General features: G+C 37.8%; 1 protein-coding gene across 2 annotated transcripts in view; it reads left to right on the top strand.

Annotated features, from left to right (window-relative positions):
- The window catches only part of MTDH (metadherin), a 42,133-nt gene extending 24,628 nt beyond the window's left edge, over nt 1-17,505 (top strand). For both annotated transcript variants that reach the window (XM_087825293.1, XM_087825294.1), the window contains 5 exons: nt 4,596-4,720; nt 10,168-10,275; nt 12,818-12,958; nt 14,777-14,933; nt 15,797-17,505. In XM_087825293.1, coding sequence (XP_087681419.1) covers nt 4,596-4,720; nt 10,168-10,275; nt 12,818-12,958; nt 14,777-14,933; nt 15,797-15,867 — 602 coding nt within the window. In that variant the 3' untranslated portion in view covers nt 15,868-17,505. The remainder of the gene's footprint in view (nt 1-4,595; nt 4,721-10,167; nt 10,276-12,817; nt 12,959-14,776; nt 14,934-15,796) is intronic.
- The last annotated feature ends 1,869 nt before the right edge of the window (nt 17,506-19,374 follow it).

The raw sequence follows: 19,374 nt of genomic DNA on the forward strand, positions 1-19,374 counted from the left end.
TTGGTGATGATTGTGATCATGAAGGTATGTTTGAAACAGCACAAGGGTTTGTCTGTACACTGATTAGTCTCCATTATAGATTAGTTGAAGCACAATTCTTAGAGATTAAGGGAGATGGCGTTGGAAAGGTAGATTAGGGAGGACCATATTGTGAAAAGCCTTGAATTGCTGACTAAAGATGAGGAAGCCGGGGGTTGGAGTTACTAGTTTAGAACATGTATCCTAGTTCTAGTCCTGACTTGAAGATATAGTACCTTATGTGGCTTGGACTGTGTCACTTATCCTGGAATCTAGATTAATTGAGTTGTAAAATGGAGCAAGTAATCTGTCATGTCTACTTCCATAGATTATTGAGAGGTTTTAATGAGGTATTGAATGAAAATGAAAGCTCTTTGTAAATTATAAAGTTCTTATAAATCCAAGTTATTACAAAGATGGGAAGCACTGTTTTTGGAAAATATAGTCTATCTGTATTTTGGGAAGAATGATCAGGTATGTGCCAAATAGAATTGAGGAGTGATTTTAAAAACAATAGGCATGATTGTAAGAAAGTAGCAGTGTGGTGTCTTGGGCAGCTGTGGTTTGAGGCTGAGGAAAACTGAGCAAACAAGGGTCTGGGCTTCTCAACTTGGGTAGAACAGCTCCTCTTTCATCTCTTGAAGAATTCTTGTAATATGAGAAATATAATTGGCTGCTAAAATAAAAGACTGAAAAAACATATATCCACATGGCTCTGTACTTAAAGTAATAAGTTTCAGGAGCACCACCTTTCTCAAGCGTGTAATGCTGATTTGGCAGTCTTTTAAGTCCAAAGTTACTCTCTAAACCTCATTTCCTCTGAATTTCATTTTGTGTGTTATCATCTTTAATGTGGCTAATTTCGGTACTCCGTGAATTTACATGTTCCTTCTAAATTTGTAGAGGGCATGATTTAGTATTTGAGATTACTAATCCACAAAGTGTGTGTGTGTGTGTATATATACATACCTATATACACACACACTAGCTTTACATTTAACAGTGTAATATGATTAATACATTGACCCATCATTAATATAATGATGTTTGAGGCATAGACATCATTATCTGACAAAAAGGCATTGATTCTACCCAGGCACTTGAATATAAGGTTAAGATGCTAAAGTACAGCACCTTATTTTTTAAGGGCAGATGTTAGTCTATCAATTATCTTGACCATAAAAGAGCGTCATCATCATAATGCTATAAAAACAGAACTGTGTTTCTGTTGGCACCACAGAGTGAAGGGGTTAAGAGCATGAGCTCTGAGGACTGCCTGGGCTCAAATCTCACTTCTTTGCCTTTGCCCTTAGGCAGGTACGGGTTGGTTCTATGCCTCAGTTTCATCTGTAAAAATAGTAGTTCTTCTCCCCCCCCAACAGAGTTGTTGAGAGGATTAAATGATGTGATACATATAAAGCACTTAGACCTGCCTAGTGTTCTAATCTAGTAAATATTCAGCATGTGCTGTGGTGCTGTTGTCGATATCTTCTTCCAGGGGAAAAATTAGTTTGCTCTGGAGTTAATTAGTATTGTGTGTTTAAACACTGGAGGATGTCTTTCTAACATAATGGATGTGTTTTATTAACGTTAATACTGAATTAAGTTCTCATAAGAAGCAGCTGACAGCCATTTTCTTACTGAGATAAATAGAGATTAGCTATGAGATGCTTAAACCTAAAACATTATTCCACAAGCGAATTAAATGGAAAGACAAATTGCTTACTATTTTGAAGACAGCTAATACGGTTCTCGAAAGGACATTCGCAAACTAATGGAATTTTGAGAAATAAGAAATTGCTCTATTTATAAATGAAGAGACCTATACTTTGAATGAAGCTATCCTGTGCAGTTTTAAGGAAACTCTGTCTAAGAAGTTTATTAGCACATTAGGCCCATGCATCTTAAGAACTGTGTGTTGAGAAGTCTCCTGGTGACAGTTTTTAGGTTTAGGTTGATTGATCTGTTGTTTTAAAGTAGTTTCATTTGATCCCAGTTAATTTAAAAAAAACACCAAAAAACCCTGAGATCAATAAACATGGAAAAATCACCAATAAAGTTTTATAAAGCCAATGGAGATTATGCTTCTGTTAATGTTCTTACAGAAATTAAACCACAGTACAGTTAATCCCCAAACTTTGTGGCCATCTAAGCCTTTAAATATATATATATATATATATATATTTACTACGTACTTCACTAGATTTTTATTCCCCACCCCCACATACCACATTTATTAAGAGAATAGTTTATATGTTAACATATTGCCCATTCACTTGCCTAAACTTGTTTTCTTAATAAAAGAAAATAAAGTTTCTAATCTGGCAAGAGGCCTTAGAAATCTGGCTTGCGGACAGCAATTTTCCAAATCTGGGTTTCTTATTTGTGAGGTTACAGCTTTGGCATTCAAATCTCCCAACAGTATTGTTAATGAATGCTTGGTGTAAGATGAGCAGTTGGTTCTAGACATCTACTAGATTCCTTTATACCTGTAAAAATGATTTCTACATTAATACATACCAGTGTATCTTGAGAGATTTATCAGGATTATGGAAAATAAATTCTTAATTGTATATGCCTGATAGCTTAAAAACTGGTTTTCTGATGTAAAAACAATAACTACCACTTACTGAGCACTTGCTGCATTGCTATAAACTCCTTTACATATATCTCATATAATCCTCTCAGCAATCCTATGACGTTAGCATATGTATAGCCTATTATGGTTAAGAAATTTAACAGAAACCACAGTTATTAAGTATTAAATCGCATAGTTATTAAGAGCAGTATTCATATGTAAATATGTAGAATTGTTTGAAAGGTCCCCTTTTTTAAAATCACCTGAGGGTATGTTTTAGAGAGAGGAAGGGAGAGAAACGTGGATCACTTGCCTCCCATACGCAGCCCAGTCAGGAATTAAACCCAAAACCTGTTGGTGTACAGATGACGCTCCAACCAACTGAGCCACCGGCCAGGGCTGTAAACTCCTTCTTAACCTCATACCTTTTAATGGTCTGTAATACAGGCTCAGGATGCCTGCTTATGTTAGTAAATTCCGAAATACAGGAAGGGACTTAATTTTTGGAACACATTTTACACTTGTAACCACTCGCTCCATGTTTTTCCTCCACTCAGCTGTATCTTCTTACACTTCCAGTCTCCCCATCCTTTACTGGTTTAGCCACTCTTCACACCCTGTGCGACAGGGTCTGTCTGTCTGTCTGTCTTACTTACCTCTCTCCATCCCTGAGTAGACAGACTGAGCTCCATGGGGCGGGTGGGATTATGTCATACTGATCTTTGGTTCTCTGGTACCTCCCTTGCTCAAGTTCTAGTACATAGTAAGTGCTTAGTAAGACGAAATTCTTGTAATTCCACTGTTAGGACGTATCTATTGTTATGTATTATTTTGTATCTCTTCCTTGTGTAAATTTGGGATCATACTGTATAGACAGTTATGTCCATGATTTTTTTTTTCTGTGAGGTTTTCCGCAGATCATATTTCCCATACCCTTTGAAAACATAGGTTTTAACGCCTTCATGAGGACGTGTCATAATACCTCCCTTTAAACAAAAATACTGTAATAGAGTTCATGTAGAAAATTAAGAGTAGCAAAGAAAATAAGAGTAATGCTGGCAGGTTTGTTTTCCTAGATACTAAAATGGATTCCAGAGTTCTATTATGTATGACTCTATCCCAGGAATAGATCAGTGGAATAGAATAGAAATTTCAGAAACATACTGAAATGTGTATGAAAGAATTTAGTGTTTGATTAAAGAAGCATTTGGCATTAGTGGGAAAAGACTGGATTTGTCAATAAAGCAGTATTAGGATTCTAGACTTGTTACCTGTTTAAAAATAAAGTCTAACCTTTGTCATCTTAAACCAGTGTAAGTGAAGCCTGACCATAAGTTGTGACTACATAAGTCTGACTGCAAGTTGATATATACAGGAGTATATATGCAGGTGTGTAGGACATCCTGGGAGAGCATGGAAGGGTTAACTTTGAGAGCTACTTGTATTGAAAGAGGAGGGGAAGGGGGGTCAAGCATTCTGTCATGACTTAGTGAGTTTAAAGAAGAACCTAATCTTGAAAAGCTCGTGAGGAAGGGAGTATAGGGGAAATGACAGGTGGGGAGTGTAGTTTTGGTACTGTGGTTAAAAATTGACTAATTCTGTACCCTAGAAAAATAATCAATTACAAAAAATGTTGTAATAATCAGGACAGAGAAATGACCAGGTTTTAGACCATATTAGACCTAAACAATGAAAAGAGAGCAAATTCAGGAGACTGATACCAAAGGAAGTGGGGAGAATGGAATTAAATAGTTAATTCATAAGTTTTCTGTAGTTTCTTAGAAATTCCACATAAATTGCCCTATGATGTGCCCAGTAGAAGTTGGGCAAAGGTTTTTTTACCATCATGTTACTGGGTTTTTTTCTAGCTTTTAAAATGTGCTTGGGAGAAGGAACAGTAGTTAAAATTACAGCTTAGTTCAACATAAGGAATTTTAATTTTTGTATATTAGTTTTTGGCAGAAACGATAGCTACCTAATTCACACTGTTAAATTTTAGATGGTCTGTCTTCTGCTGACCCCAGCTCTGATTGGAATGCACCAGCAGAAGAGTGGGGGAATTGGGTAGATGAAGAAAGAGCTTCACTCCTAAAGTCCCGGGAGCCAATTCCTGATGATCAAAAAGTGAGTAAAGGGATTGGCGGGTCTCTTATTTCTTTACACCCAATGTTAGAATTATTAGGGGATACCATCCATATTATAACTATATCCAGATTGCTTCAGGGAGGCATTCTGATCATACGTACTTCAGTCATTGTTTTCCTGCATGCCTTCATATCACTGTTGTGGCCCCCCCCCCCCAATTATTGAGGGCCCTATATGGAAATCACTATTAGACATTGATAAGAAAACAAACACCATTTCCTGTCCTCTTACCAGAATTATTATAATAGCCTACCAACTCTTAATGTGTTTTAGAAAAGAGTAAATTGGTTTCCAATGAAAGATTAAGGAAGGCTTCATAGTAGCAGACAAGACTGAGAACGTCTTGAAAAAGGCACCAAGGCAGGCAAATAGTGACAGGTTTGGTGGAGAGGTAAATAGTACACATACGTGGAATGAACTGGTGATAGGATCGATTATTTACATGTCTTCCCCCTTCTGGGCTGCATTCCTTAAAGAAAGGGACCATGCAGTTTCTGTTTTTGTAGCTCTAACAACATGCTTGGCATTCAGTAAAATGAATGAATAGGTGAAAGGAAATGTATATATACCTGGCCACATTTTTATGGAATTCTATAAAGAATGAGAACCTGTTGACAGCTTTTAAACTAGGGATAATTTCTCATCACTAGGGTTAGGAAAAATTAGGCTGGGTATAGTGGAAAGACAAGAAGACCAATTTGGGAGGCTTTTTGTACTTTTTAGGATAAGCATTAAAGAAATCATTCCATGAATTGGGTTAGAAGATAAGGAACTAAGTCAATGGCTTTGAAAAATAAATGGAAGAAGTGGTATTTACAAAAGACCTAAAGGTACTGATCAAACTTTGCTAATGGTTGGTTATAGGAATATGGGTGAAAACTCAGAGGCTCTAAAGGTAATAGGACCATTAATATTCAACAAATGTTAATTGAGCATCTAACATGGGTCAGGTATTGTGCTAGTGGAGAAACAAAGATTAAGACTTAGTTACTGCCTTCAAGGAGCTGCAGTCTGGTCAGGTACCTCAGCAGATGAGAGCAGTGTCACAGGATGTGTTAATGGTTATGGAAGCACTTGGGAGTTTTAGCAAAGGCATCCTAGAGATAAGAGCAGAATGTGATGGAAAACACGGAAATGAGATTGGAGAGGGAGACGGACAGGATTCCAGAAGTCCTTGAATGTAACGTCCATGTAGGAAAAGGAGTGGAGGCATATGTGAATGAAGGCAGGACGGACGACCAATTTAAAGGTGGTTTAGGAGCCCGGGACAGTAATGGTAAGAATGGTATATGGAGTAGAGGACAGGTTTGAAAATAAATTGAAGTGAAATCAACAGAGCATGTGATTAGAATTGAATGGAGAGTCATCAAAAATGCTTCCAGGATTGTAGCTTGGACGATTGGGAAGGTGGAAGTGGTGCTCCCAACAGAGAGAATATAGAAGCCAAAGCTAATTAATTGGGGGAAAGGTGGTGGTTCAGTTTTGGATATGTTAAATATGGGGTGTTTTGCAGTTATGCCTAAGAGAAGTCGGTCATACTAGGTTAAAGCTTAGGGAAAAGACTTGTGTTTGGAAGTTGCCAGTATATGGTGGGTAAAACTTTGAGGGTGAGTGAATCTAGGAAAAATCTATAGAGTTGAACAAATGAGTGGAATGAGTATAGAAATTTGGGGAACTCCTGACTTTTAAGGAGAAATAAAAACCCATGAAAGAGACTGAGGAAAGGAGAGTTCTGGATCACAGCGGCCGAGATATTTGCTCATTGGTAATTTAAAGCAGTTCATTAGAAATAGTAGCCATATTGCAGTAATTGAGTAAATGAGGGTTAAAAATACAGGGTGCCCCCCCCCAAAATGTATACACGTTTTAACAACTGATAGCGCAATTTTGAAAATGAAACACTGCCTTTATAATTATTCAAAGTGTGTGTGTATACATTTTGGGGGGACATGCTATAGTAATGACAAGTATAAGGTTTTTAAGTAAGTTTGGATAGGAATGGAGAGGAGGTAGTGGATGATAGCAAACTGTGGTATCAGGAAGGGTTTTGTTAGGAGGTGTTTTTGTATTTTAATGATAGGAGATACTTTAGTGTAGGGGTCAGCAAAAGTTAAATATAAATGAGAGAGATGTGACTACTAGAATAAGATCCTAGCAGTAAGGGTGGGGGAACCTTAGGCACAAGTGGGTTGTGGGTTAGCCTTTAATTTATGTAGTACCTCTCATCTTCAGGGACCAGAGGGAGAAGTCCTAATGGGATTTACTACTAAGGGTGTAAATAAATGTAGAGGGGAACATTACCGGGTAAAATGAAAGCCTGGGGGGGGGGGGAAATAATGAATTTTAGATTGGACCTACAAAAGCTTTCCTAGAGTTGCCAGGAGCTGGGGGAAAGGGGTGAGTGGGCAGAGCACAGAGGGTGTTTGGGGCAGTGGAACTAATCTGTATGATACTGTAATGGTGGATCCATGTCACTATACATTTACTGAAACCCATAGAATGTACAACACCGAGAGTGAGCCCTAATGTCAACTGTGGACTTTGAGGGATCATGTGTCAGCGTAGGTTCATCAGTTGTAACGTGCCACTCAGAAGGGATGTTGGCAGTTGGGTGGGAGCCTGCGCACGTGGAAGGCAGGGGGTATATGGAAATCTCTACCTTCTGCTCAATTTTGCTGTGAACCTAAAACTACTAAAAACAATAAAGTCTACTTTTTAAAAAAGCTTCCTAGTATATAGTACCTTAGCATACAGGAATCATTCTGATACTTATTGAATGTTTAGTGAATGTACAACTAAAAGTCTGTTTCTCTCACTGGAACTTCCGCATGCCTGATCATCAGAATTTAACAGTGGAACCACGGAGTGGCACAGGCTGTCACATATCACAGCAGTTCTTTGAGTATATTCAGAGACCATCTTTTACATTTCTAAGCAAGAATGGAATGCCGTCTAAATGCCCATTAGTTGGGGAATGGATAAATAAAATGTGGTCTGTTTGTACAGTGGCCTATTGACAGATTTTTTAAAATGACTTAAAGCTACATTAATATATCAATATTACTAAAATCTCAACGAATGATGAAGAGCAAGTTACAGAAAATACAATAGTGATGCCAGTTTTGCAAATTTTGTGTGTGGGGAGACATAACTTTATAGAAAAATTGATTAGGTGAATACAAAAGACGTTCATGATAATGGACCCCTAGGGTAGTGTGGGAATGGGGTTGAGAAGGGGTATAAAGGAATTTTAAGTTTTTTGGAATATCTGAGTTCAAAGATGGTATGGAGTTGATTTCCTCCTGTTTCCCATGAACAAAAATAGTGTTTTGCCGTGCAGGACTACCTTTCTTTTACGGTTGGATTATAGTTAGCTAAGTTGTACAGCGTTTTGTTTTGTTTTTCTTTCTGTTAATAATTTTTTAAAACTATTTGGTGGTTCATGAGACCTCCAGAATCATCCTAATGACTATGGTGCTGAACAGAGAAATAGCAGGTACCCATATCATCTCTTTCCATAAGGATAGTCTAGGGATCTTGGTTGTCACCTGTGCAGAATAAACAAAAGGCACTTTTCCATAGAAAATTCACCTGTGTTATATGTGAAGAGATATCAATACTAATAATAGTAATTTAACAGTCCTAATTCACTGTTTTTGTCATGCAGAATGTTATTTTCAATGACATTCTCAGATTCGACTTTTTAATTGAGCCTTTTATTTTGAGATGTTTAGAAAGTCACATTCACTTGTAAGAAATAACACAGAGTGATCCCCTGTACCCTTTACCCAATGTCCCTCAGTGGTAACATCTTGGAAACTGTAGTTCAGTATCACAAGCAGGATATTGGCATGGATGCAGCCAAGAGACAGCTCGTTCCCATCACTGCAAGGATAGCTCAGGTTGCCCTCTTCGTAGCCATCTCTTCCTTCCCATCTCTGCCCCCTTTTGAAGCCTCTAGCAACCAGTAGTAACTAATCTGTTCTCTGTCTCTCTAATATTGTCATTTCAGGAATGTTCTATATATAGATTTACATATTATGTAACCTTTTGGTACTGTTTTTTCACTGAGCATAATTCTCTAAAGACTCTTCCAGATGTCATATGTGTCATTAGTTGCTTCTTTTTTACTTTCAAGTGGTAGTCCATGGTCTGCTCAATTTACAGCACACCTCGTTTTATTGCACTTCGCTTTATTGCACTTCACAGATGTTTCATTTCTTTGCAAACTGAAGGCAAGACCCTCCACCAGCAAAAAGATTACAGTTCACTTTATTGCGATACTTGCTTAATAATGGTGGTCGGGAACCGAACCTGCAGTATCTTGAGGTATGCCTGTATTTAACCACTCTCCTGTTGAAGGACATTTGGGTTCTTTCCAGTTTGGTGGTGTTATGAATAAAGCTGCTGTACATACTCATGTATCAGTTTTTATGTGAATATAAGTTTTCATTTCTCTGGAATAAATGCCTGCGAGTACAATCCCTGAGTTGTATGGTAGCTTCATATTTAATATTTTAAGAAACTGCCTGTTTTTCCGGGCGGCTATATCACTTTATAGTCCCACTGGGAATGCACAAGTGATCTAATTTCTCTGCATCCTTGCCAGCACTTGCTGTTGTCACTATTTTTTTTCCTTTAATTTTTAAAATTGATTTTAGAGAGAGAGGGAGAGGAAGTGAAAGAGGGAGAAACGTCATTTGTTGTTTCACTTATTTGTGCATCATTGGTTGATTCTTGTATGTGCCCTGACTGGGGATCAAATCCGAAACCTTGGCATATTGGGATGATGCTCTGACTGGCTGAGCTACCCGGCCAGTTCTTTTTTATTTTAGCCATTCTGATAGGCATGTCGTTTTTAGTCTGCATTTCCCTAATGGCTAATAATATTGAACGTCTTTCCATGTGCTTCTTTGCCATCTGTCTTCTTTCATGAAATGTCTGTTCATATCTTCGCACATTTTCTAATTGGATTGCTAGTTTTTTTACTGTTGAATTTTGAGTGTTCTTTATATAGTCTAGATGCAAGTCCTTGGTGGATATGTGGTTTGCAAATATTTTGTCCCACTCTGTAGCTTGTCATCCTCTTAACAGGGCCCAATTCAATTTTAATGCAAATAGTTCTGCATTTAAACTCTGAAATAAAACAGAATTACCTTTCCAGTGAGTTTTTTAAAACCAAGATTTGCACAGTTCTTCACAATGAAAGATTTAAGAAAAAGTGGTCAATCATAGATAGTAGGAAAATGCAGTTCCCTACTTTATTAAGATATAATTTTAGATCCATTTTATTGCTTGTTACTAATTCTTATTTAGTATTTAAAATAAAGACTAAACCTAATAAATGAAATTACCTCATCATACTTTTCTGAAAAATGAAGACTAAACTGATTGGTCCACTTTAGCACTTTTGCTTTTCACATCAGGTCTCGGATGACGATAAAGAAAAGGGCGAGGGTGCCCTGTCCTCCGGGAAGCCGAGGAAGAAGAAGAAGAGGAGGCGGAAGCAGGGCGAGGACAGCTCCCCCGCACAGGTAGGGGGCGCCCAGGCGGGGAAAGAACAGGCAGGTGCCAAGAGTGTGTAGAGGGAAAAGACACAGTAGAAGACATCAAGTTTATTTGAAAATTCACAGAAGGTTTCAAAGATTTCATACAACATACTGTAAGAAAACCTTTGTTGCCCCCCAAAAAATTATATCCAAGTTGTAAACCCAGAAGTAAATAAAGTTCTGAATGAGTCCAGATGGGTTTTGGTTTATATTGTGCTGAAATGGAGGAGGCACATACAGTGTTTCACACGTACAGAAATTCCCTTTGAGTGACTGGAATTTAGCAGATGGGAGCAGCACAGTGAGAAAAGGCGTGGTCAGAGCTCATGGGGCTTTCACTTGACTGACTGACTTTTCCACTTCGTATCCTTTCCTGCTGTTTGGCTTCTAACAGAAACTTCCTGTTGCTCCATCATTTTCCTTTTCTTTTCTTTGGTCTTTCCTCTCGGGGAAATCTTTAGATTATAATATAGATGAAAACAAAAATATTTTAATGTCACACATACCATGTTACTAGAAATATGCATGGATTTGTTTTTGAAAGCACCATGTGACCATTGCATTACAACTTAGGAGAACCTTATCTCCTCCTCACGGCCGTGTTGGATCATTGTTTCCATTCCTCTGCGTGTAGGAGACGGCAGAGCTCCTTGAGGATGGTCCTCATGGCTTCCCCTCTGGTGGTCTGTCCTGGAGGAAGTGGCTGCCTGGCATTCTAAGGAAACAGGCCTTTAGTTCTTTACTGTTGTGGGAGACACAGCCCTTCATAAATGATACCAGTTCATTATCACTATTAGCTTTTTCTCTGTAGTAGTAATTGGTGGGCATTAAGGCTAATGTGACTAAGATCAATGGATATAAAAATCTAAAACCGTAATAGGTGCACTTTTCCTGTTCGCTAAGCTGACTGATGAGAAATGCTATAGACAACCATTCTTTGTTAGCAATGCCGTCTGAAATCCATTTAGCCAACTGCCTGGATTTCTGTGACTCGATTACGGCCTTTCTGGCTTGTGGATTAGGTGAGTTCTTTTTAAAAGTAATTTTGAGGGATTGATGTATTCTATAAATTTCAACTTATTGGAAAAGGTCATTAAATTATGAAAGTTCCTTTGGCATTTTGGTGATATTCCTTTTTTAAAAAGTTTGATCTACTTTTTAAAATATAGTGAATAAGAGGATTTAGAGTCAGACCTTCCTTCAAACCTCAGTTTCGTCATTTGAATAGGTACCCATGAGGTTCTGTGCGAGTATGTGCACACTGTCCTTCCCATAAATGATTGCAGTTCCTGAATTTCTCCTTTTTTTTTCAATAAAGTTCTGTTTAGTTTTTGGTATGTGGTTTGTGGGTTTTTTACCGTTGAGTTCAACTTAGCATAGAACCAGCTGATGCCTTCTCATTGTACAGATTGCGTATCTTAGCATACGTACTTCCACAGCTACTTGCTCAACTTAATTTCACAACAAAATTTTGAATAGCTGTCTAAACTCACTATCATTCTGAACAGTTTTATAGAATATCAGTGTTGGAAGAAAACTTTCAAGATACTTTAGCCAGTTGTTTAAAATAAAATGGCCGTTTATCATTATAAATGAGTTTGCTAAAGAACAGTACAATTCACAGTGATGATCCTGTTTAGTATATTCTAGCTCATACTTATTTCACATACCTTAACATGTAGTGTGCTTTAGAATTTTTTTTTCCCCCAACCTTTTAAGTCTGAAGGCCTAAGAATGGAAATGTTACAACTTGGTTAGGACCTTAGAAATTATCAGAGCAAATTTTATAGTTGGCGAAACTAAGATTTGCAGAAACTAAATGATTTGTCGTTGAGATTATACAAATAGACTGTGTGGTGGCCAAAATTGAAATTTCTATCTCTGTCCTTTCTACTATGTAAACTTAATTTGTCTAGAAAATGCATTTATATATAAATTTTTCGTTTCTAAAGGAAGTCATTAAGAGAAATGCTGGTTCTAAAGTCTAAGTTAAAGTATCAAGTAATTCACTGTGCACTTTTTTATTTTATTTTTTATTGTTTTTTGAGAGAGACATCAATTTGTTCCACTTATTTATGCATCGTTGATTGCTTCTTGTACACGCCCTGACTAGAGATCAAACCCGCAACCTTAGTGTATTGGGACAGCATGCTAACCAACAGAGCTACCCAGCCAGGGCCACTATGTACTTTTTCTTAAAAGAAAAAAATACTAGTTTATTCTACTTGAGTTGGTTTAGTAAATTTAGAATGGTTCCCATTTTGAGATGTGAGTGTATTGTGTTTTTAATTCACAATTGATTTAAATACCCGAGGAAAGCAGGGATGATGAATGTATGTTCCAAATATATCTATGTATTATAAACCTTTGAATAATTGTTTGTATGTGCTCTGTTAAGCTGTTTGAACAGTTTCTGAGCTAAAATTATTTTTTTTGGAATATCTTCTGTCCAGTACAACAAACCAAATAGATTTTAATTAGTAAAAAATGGGTGATTTATATCATCTAATAGACCTTTTCTCTGTAGGACCCAGAAGAATTAGAAAAAGAGATTAGAGAAGAGCTTCCAGTGAATACCTCTAAAGTCCGTCCAAAACAGGAAAAAGCGTTTTCTTTGAAAACAATAAGCACTAGTGATCCAGCAGAAGCAATCATCAAAAATAGCCAGGTGATTTTTTTGATACTTAAGGAATAAAATTTTGATGACTTGAGAATTGTATTATAATAAATATTGTATTGAAGTGTTGTGCTAAGTATTTAAAATACTCAAAATAATACATTCCTTACAACAACCCTACGAGAAAGGTAGGACCCATTATGTAAATAAATAAGGTCAGAGAGGTTGAATAAACTTTTCCAAAGTCACATAACTATCAATGGCAAAACCAGACCTGCTAGGCTGTGTTTTCTCTTATTAAATATCTAGGCATACAGGGATTGAGAGAGAGCCTAGAGAAAACTTGACTGGTTGCATTTCCCCCAAAGCATGCACATGATATGACTATGGTCCAACCTCTCAAACTCCTACTGGGGTTGCACAGTTCATGTATTTACTCATTCACAAAAATTTATTGGGAACTATATGCCACACACTTAGGTTCTGAGGATATGTCAGAGAACAAAGGAAACAATACCTCTGCCTTTGGGGACCTTACATGCTTCGTGAAACAGCTTTAGACAAGAACCTGGGTTACCACTAAGAGAAAGAATCTGTAACCGTGTTGTACTAAAACAAAATCTTAAACCATTTTTTCTACTTGGATTCGATGCTTTTCTTTCCCTGAGAGTACTTTGAGATAAAAGGATGCATCTCAGTACACTCATAGGTTTAATAGTAGGACTACAGAGGGTCCTTTGACGTTTTGATGTTTTGCTTGTTATTTTCAGAAGCCATCTTATAAAGAATATTTGAGTTTTTTTGTGATTTAACGTAGATAAATAAGTGAGAGAACAGAGGAGGAAAGGAGATTAAAAATAAGGAATAAAACTTTGGGGTATGAAATGAATACGGGGAACATTAAGAAAACTGAATGGAACAATAAAAATGCAGCTTCAGATACCTGCAGCAGGAAGAAAGAAGCCCAGCCGTTATCTAGGTGCACAGGGCTCCCTCCTTTTGTTTCCTTTCCCATTGTGCTTGCTTGAATCCATGAAGCTTGGAAGAACAAAGGGCAAGGGAACCATTACTTAACCTTTTCTCTACATTCAAAATAACAATCACAGGTAAATCTCAAGGGTGGGATGATCTCCTACTCATCTATTAAAGTCTCGGGGCACTCCAAATATTGGAGACTCTTTTATTACCTGGCTTTGACAGTTCATTAACATGCCTCAGTGAGACAACTCAGTTTGTTTAACTCCTTTCTGCTCATCAGTTGAGGAGAAGCAAGGCTCAGGAGTCCAGGCCCTAAACATTATGATTTCACACCAGACTGGATGAAACTCAGATTTGGACCTGAGTTTAAGTTACTTTATTGGCAGAACTAGCAGCCGTAGTCAGCTTTTGTGTGGGGTCATCTCTTTTCCTTGAGTAGGAAACTGAAGCTGCTGCTGCTGCTGTTTGAGGTATCGCTACCTCTGAGAAGGGGGGTATTGCCTACTGATAGCTCTGAAATTAGCCCTTTTCTTGTCTTTCACATGAAAATGTTTTGAGTTAAGAGTTGGTGGGAAGTGGACAGAACCATTGAATTGCTATCAAATACAAAATTATGCAATTTATAAGAAAATATAAGAGTTAATGAAAATTATTTACTCCTATTTGAGATTCAGTAAACATTCTGTCATTTTAAACCTTCATCCATTTTTGTCTCGGCCTTATTTGTAAGTAAAGATATATTTGGTTATGTCACTAGAGGGCAGGCATGAGTTGTGCTACTTCTGGACACCATCTTTTTATTTACTTTCTGCTAAACAGCCTGTTTGTTATGATATTTAATTTTATTTGAAATTTCTTACAAAAATCTAAAATAATTGTATTCGTAAATAGCCTGTCAAGACTCTTCCACCTGCTGTTTCTACCGTGCCATCTATTATTTTATCAAAAAGTGATTCTGACAAGAGCTCTTCCCAAGTGCCACCGATGCTACAAGAGTCAGATAAATCCAAGTCAAATACTAAGCAAAATAGTGTGCCTCCTTCACAAAGTAAGTCATCTCATTTTGGGTTCTTTTGTGTGTTCTCTGTACTGTTTATAAGTGTTACAATCTTAGAAGCCTAAGCCATTTAGACTTCTGATCATAGACCAGCCTGTCCTTTCTTTGTAAAGGCTCAATTCTGTGGAGCCTTACAGACTCAGTTGTGAGGGCCAAGGAGCTGAAATCACTCCAGGTGAGAATAGGTGGCCAAGGATGTGCCCTGAGGAGGACTCGGTACCTGCCCTTGTCCCCTGGTCCGTCCTTTTAGGGTGCACATGTTCCTTTTCTTCTTTTCTTTTTTTTCTAGAGAGAGGAAGGGAGAGGGAGAGAGAAAGGGAAACATGGATATGAGAAGGGAACATCCATTGGCTGCCTCCTGCAGGCCTCCTGCCAGGGATCAAGACCACACCTGGGCATGTCCCTGACCGGGAATTGAACCAGCAACCTTTTGGTGCACAGGATAGTGCCCAACCCACTGAGCCACATCGGCCAGGGCAGATTGTTTTGTACTTTCCTCTCCCCCTCTTCTCCCTCATCTACCTTTAATGTCCATTTGACCCATTTTCACTTTTTTTACTTAGCTTGAGCCATATTAAAGGATCATTTTCCTAGGTCAAAACTGGTAAAATGTCATCCAGCTGGTTAAACCAAATAATACATTGGAATTGAAAGAAAAAGAGGAAGGCAGACATAGAATAACCTAAGACATGTAACTAGAACTTGAAAAGTTAAAACATAAAATCTAAGGCATTCTTGGTGGGTTTCGAAGCATGTTTTCATTGATACTACTATTTTTGATACATAGCAGTATTTACTATCCTCCTAACTTTTTCTCCGTTTTTTTGTTTGTTTTGTTTTCGTTCCTCTTTCAGCCAAGTCTGAAACTAGCTGGGAATCTCCCAAACAGATAAAAAAGAAGAAAAAAGCCAGGCGGGAAACGTGAATTTTCTTTTCCTGAATTGGACATGTGTTTGCAAACACTGTCTTGAAGATTATGCTGTTTATGCAATAATTTGTGAACATGTACAGAGTTTTATATAAATTTAAACCAATTTTTAAAACAAAACTGTGAACAACGACCATAAAAATGGAATCAAAGGAGAGTTAATTTATGAAATTAAGAGGTCAGCAGAATATACTACAAGCTGGAAGACACTTGGGGAAAGTCTTTTCAATTTAATGAGAACGATCTTAATTTAAGAATATTATCCTGGTTTTACAGCAGTGCCCTGTTTACAACAGATCATGCCCTGTCTCATCTGCAGCCGAAGAGTAAGGATGCTGATTAGAGAGAGGTGCCTGCAAGTCCGTAGGCAGCTTCCTGGATCTTATGCACAGAACTTACACCATTTGAATCTGTTTTATGCTTAAAGTGCTTTGATCAAATGCATAATCTGCCATATCTTTACATATTTGTTGGTAGCAAATTGTATTAAAGGAATCACAAGTGCAAATAAAAAGTCATCATTTATTTAACTAAACTGTCATGGTTTAGTTTACAGTTTTTAAAATTCTTAATTAAAACATTGAAAATGCAGTTGACACGGCGTATGAACTTATTTTTGATAGTCTTACATTACTTGAATTGTTCAAAGTACCATGTATTTTAAATTAAGAATGGTAAACTATATGTACTTGTTCAATACTTTTAAAGATGAGACTCAAAGAATGCTCTTGTTTATGATTTGAAAACTTTCAGGCAAAATGCAACTTCTGTTTTTTCTTTCCCTAGCAGTTACTTGTTTTCCAGCGCCATCTCTTCATTACGAACACTTTTTTGACTATAAAAATGAAATCTTTCACAAACTAGTTCTACAGACAGAACTCTGAGTATATGATGGAGAATGAACAGCTAGAGTCAGACAGCTTTAATTGACATTGTCAAGACCTCCAGTTATCAGGAATACATTTTTTTACTGCCTTAACCTGTAGTGCGTAGAATATGCATCAATTTCTTGAAGGGGATTCGTGTTTTTATAAGAATTTTCATGTAATTATTGCAATCATGGTCAAATAAGGAACGTTTCCTGCTTGAAACTGTATTGATTTAAATGCTGTGTGAGCTGTTTCACCATTTTCAGGCACTGTGTAACTATTGTACTAAACTGGCAGGTATCTTTGTAACTATAAATAGTGCATGCTCAGCCATGTACACTGTAAATAGCCTTTACCAAACGTGTTTGACAAGGACCATAATTAACATCACTTAGTGAATTGTGATAAAGAAAAAAAGCCATGATTTATTTGATGTGATTGGCTTGTTTTTATGTGGCGCCAAGAATGAAACTGTTTAGCTGTAACCAATGGTACTGATCTATCCATCCAATGTTGTCTTTATTATATTTGATTGTGGTTTGATAGTATTGCATTGTCGGTCTAGGAAAGCTAAAGAAACAAAATGGTTTTAGTTTTGCTGAAGACTGGCCTTATTAATGGACAGCTTTCCTAACAATCGATTATTAACTCTTATCAGGTGTTAACATCTGTTTCAGGAACATGGCAGTAAGTTTACATGTCAGACGTTTTGTTTAATTCTATGATATTTCTAAATTGATTTGTTTAAATAAATTCAGCAAACGGGTAGCATTGTTTTTATTTGCTTCAATATTGGGATAACTATGCTAACGTGCCAGGAATGGATTTCTTCAAAAGACTTTATTCTGTTAGCTTTACATAGACAATTCCTAAGTAGATCGAAGGACTCCTAAGTTGCCAGCACTGTGTAGGATCTGACAGAGGAGCTTCAGTAGGGAGTCTAATTTTAGGATGTGCCAAAAGGTCTGTGCTCAAAAACTGTAATTGAGCTCTGTCAGCTCTACCTCACCATTTCTTTATCTTAGAGTTTTGTTGGCTATGTCAAGTGTTGGACTTTATTTCTCCAGTTTAGTATCTCCCAGTCAAGCATTTATGCCAGGCGTTAGAGACGCTGCCTTTCCAGGAGATGAAGTGTCGACGTGAGAGTGAGTTCATTCTCTTTCACATGCATGAGGTGCGCACTTGCCCAGCTACAGTGTTGTTGACTGCTCCTTGCCTGGCCCAGAGGTCTTTATGTGGCATGAAGGTAGTTTCTCGGATCTGAACACAGGACCTGTTCCCCATCACCAACTCAGAAGGCACTAAAATCAAATCGTGATTTGGGGAGGAGGAGGAGAGGGAAGTGCCTGTTGTCCTCTGGGGGCTTGGATTGGATGCTCCCTGACTTAGTAAGGACATAGATCACTGATCCCTTTACTTCATTGGGCCTGGAGGGGAGCCTTTTTCTGATTAGCAAATAAGGCTCCTGGAGAAACTACTTAAAAATCTTCCTAATCCCTCCTGTCTCCACATACTGAAAATTATTCTTATTCTGGAGCAGGGAGTAGTGGTTTAGGATTTCCCCAGATGAGAACCGTACCTATCTGTACTCTGAATTAAGCAAAACAGTTGAGAGAGTCAAAAAAGTATTGAAATAAAATGTCATTAATGTAATTTACCACATTTACTTTGTGCATGCATTTTGTTGGGACAGTGGAGATAATTCATTTGAATCTGGTGTTATTTCATAGATTAATCTGGTTTGTATTGGGGTTAAAAATATTGAAGGGCAATATTTAACTACAGAGTTTAGTTTTTCTTAATTAAAAACAGCCCTCATATAGTGCGAAATATCTTTCAAAGTTTAGAAATTAGGTTTAAGATGTCTAATAGATGTCTTAAGTTTTTCCTGTAAACTCATTGCACAAACTGGAATTACTTTCCGAAAGACTTAGGGAATGCAAATGTGTTCTTTGTAAAATGCATTGAGTTTTGTAAATAAAGCCATTCTTGTTTTGTTTAAATTGCTCATTATAGTTCTCTTACGGGGAGTGACTTCTCAGTCATTTTGCATCTAAAGTCAATTACTTTTTGACATTCGTGATGTTTCTAAAGCCCTAGGTGCACTTGCAGGCTTTGCCAGTCAGGTATTTGGAGTTAAGCACCTCTTAGAATGTCCCTGCTTGTGACGCTGGGAACCAGCTTCCATCTTGCACCTCGTTAGCAGTAGGCCCAACCGCCACCAGGTGCAGTGGATCGGCTGTACCCGCCTTTCAGGTTCAGGAGTTGACTCAAGCTTGCGTTTTACATTAGCCTGTCTGTGACCCCCAACAATAGCAACTTAAGCAAGGCCGCTTCTTTCTTGCCTGTGAAAGGCTGGAAGGGAGGTGCTGGGAAGGCAGCCCGGGCTGCTGTGACTGCTGTGACTGCGGGTCAGGGATCCAGTTCCCTCTGATGCTCCTCCCCATTCCCAGCAGATGCCTTTGGTGTCGTGGTTGCCGAAAGCTGCGCCAGCCAGGAACGTCCTGTCAGCATTTCCGCCCCCTCCTTTAAGAACATGCCTTACAAGTTATTCACACCCCATAGGCTTATCAAGCCAATCTTAGTTCCTTGATCCCTGGCTACAAAGAGGGATGGGAAATAGTCTTTATTCTGG

The sequence above is a fragment of the Miniopterus natalensis genome, chromosome 16 (genome assembly GCF_054644295.1).
Source record: "Miniopterus natalensis isolate mMinNat1 chromosome 16, mMinNat1.hap1, whole genome shotgun sequence".
Taxonomy (NCBI): Eukaryota; Metazoa; Chordata; class Mammalia; order Chiroptera; family Miniopteridae; genus Miniopterus; species Miniopterus natalensis.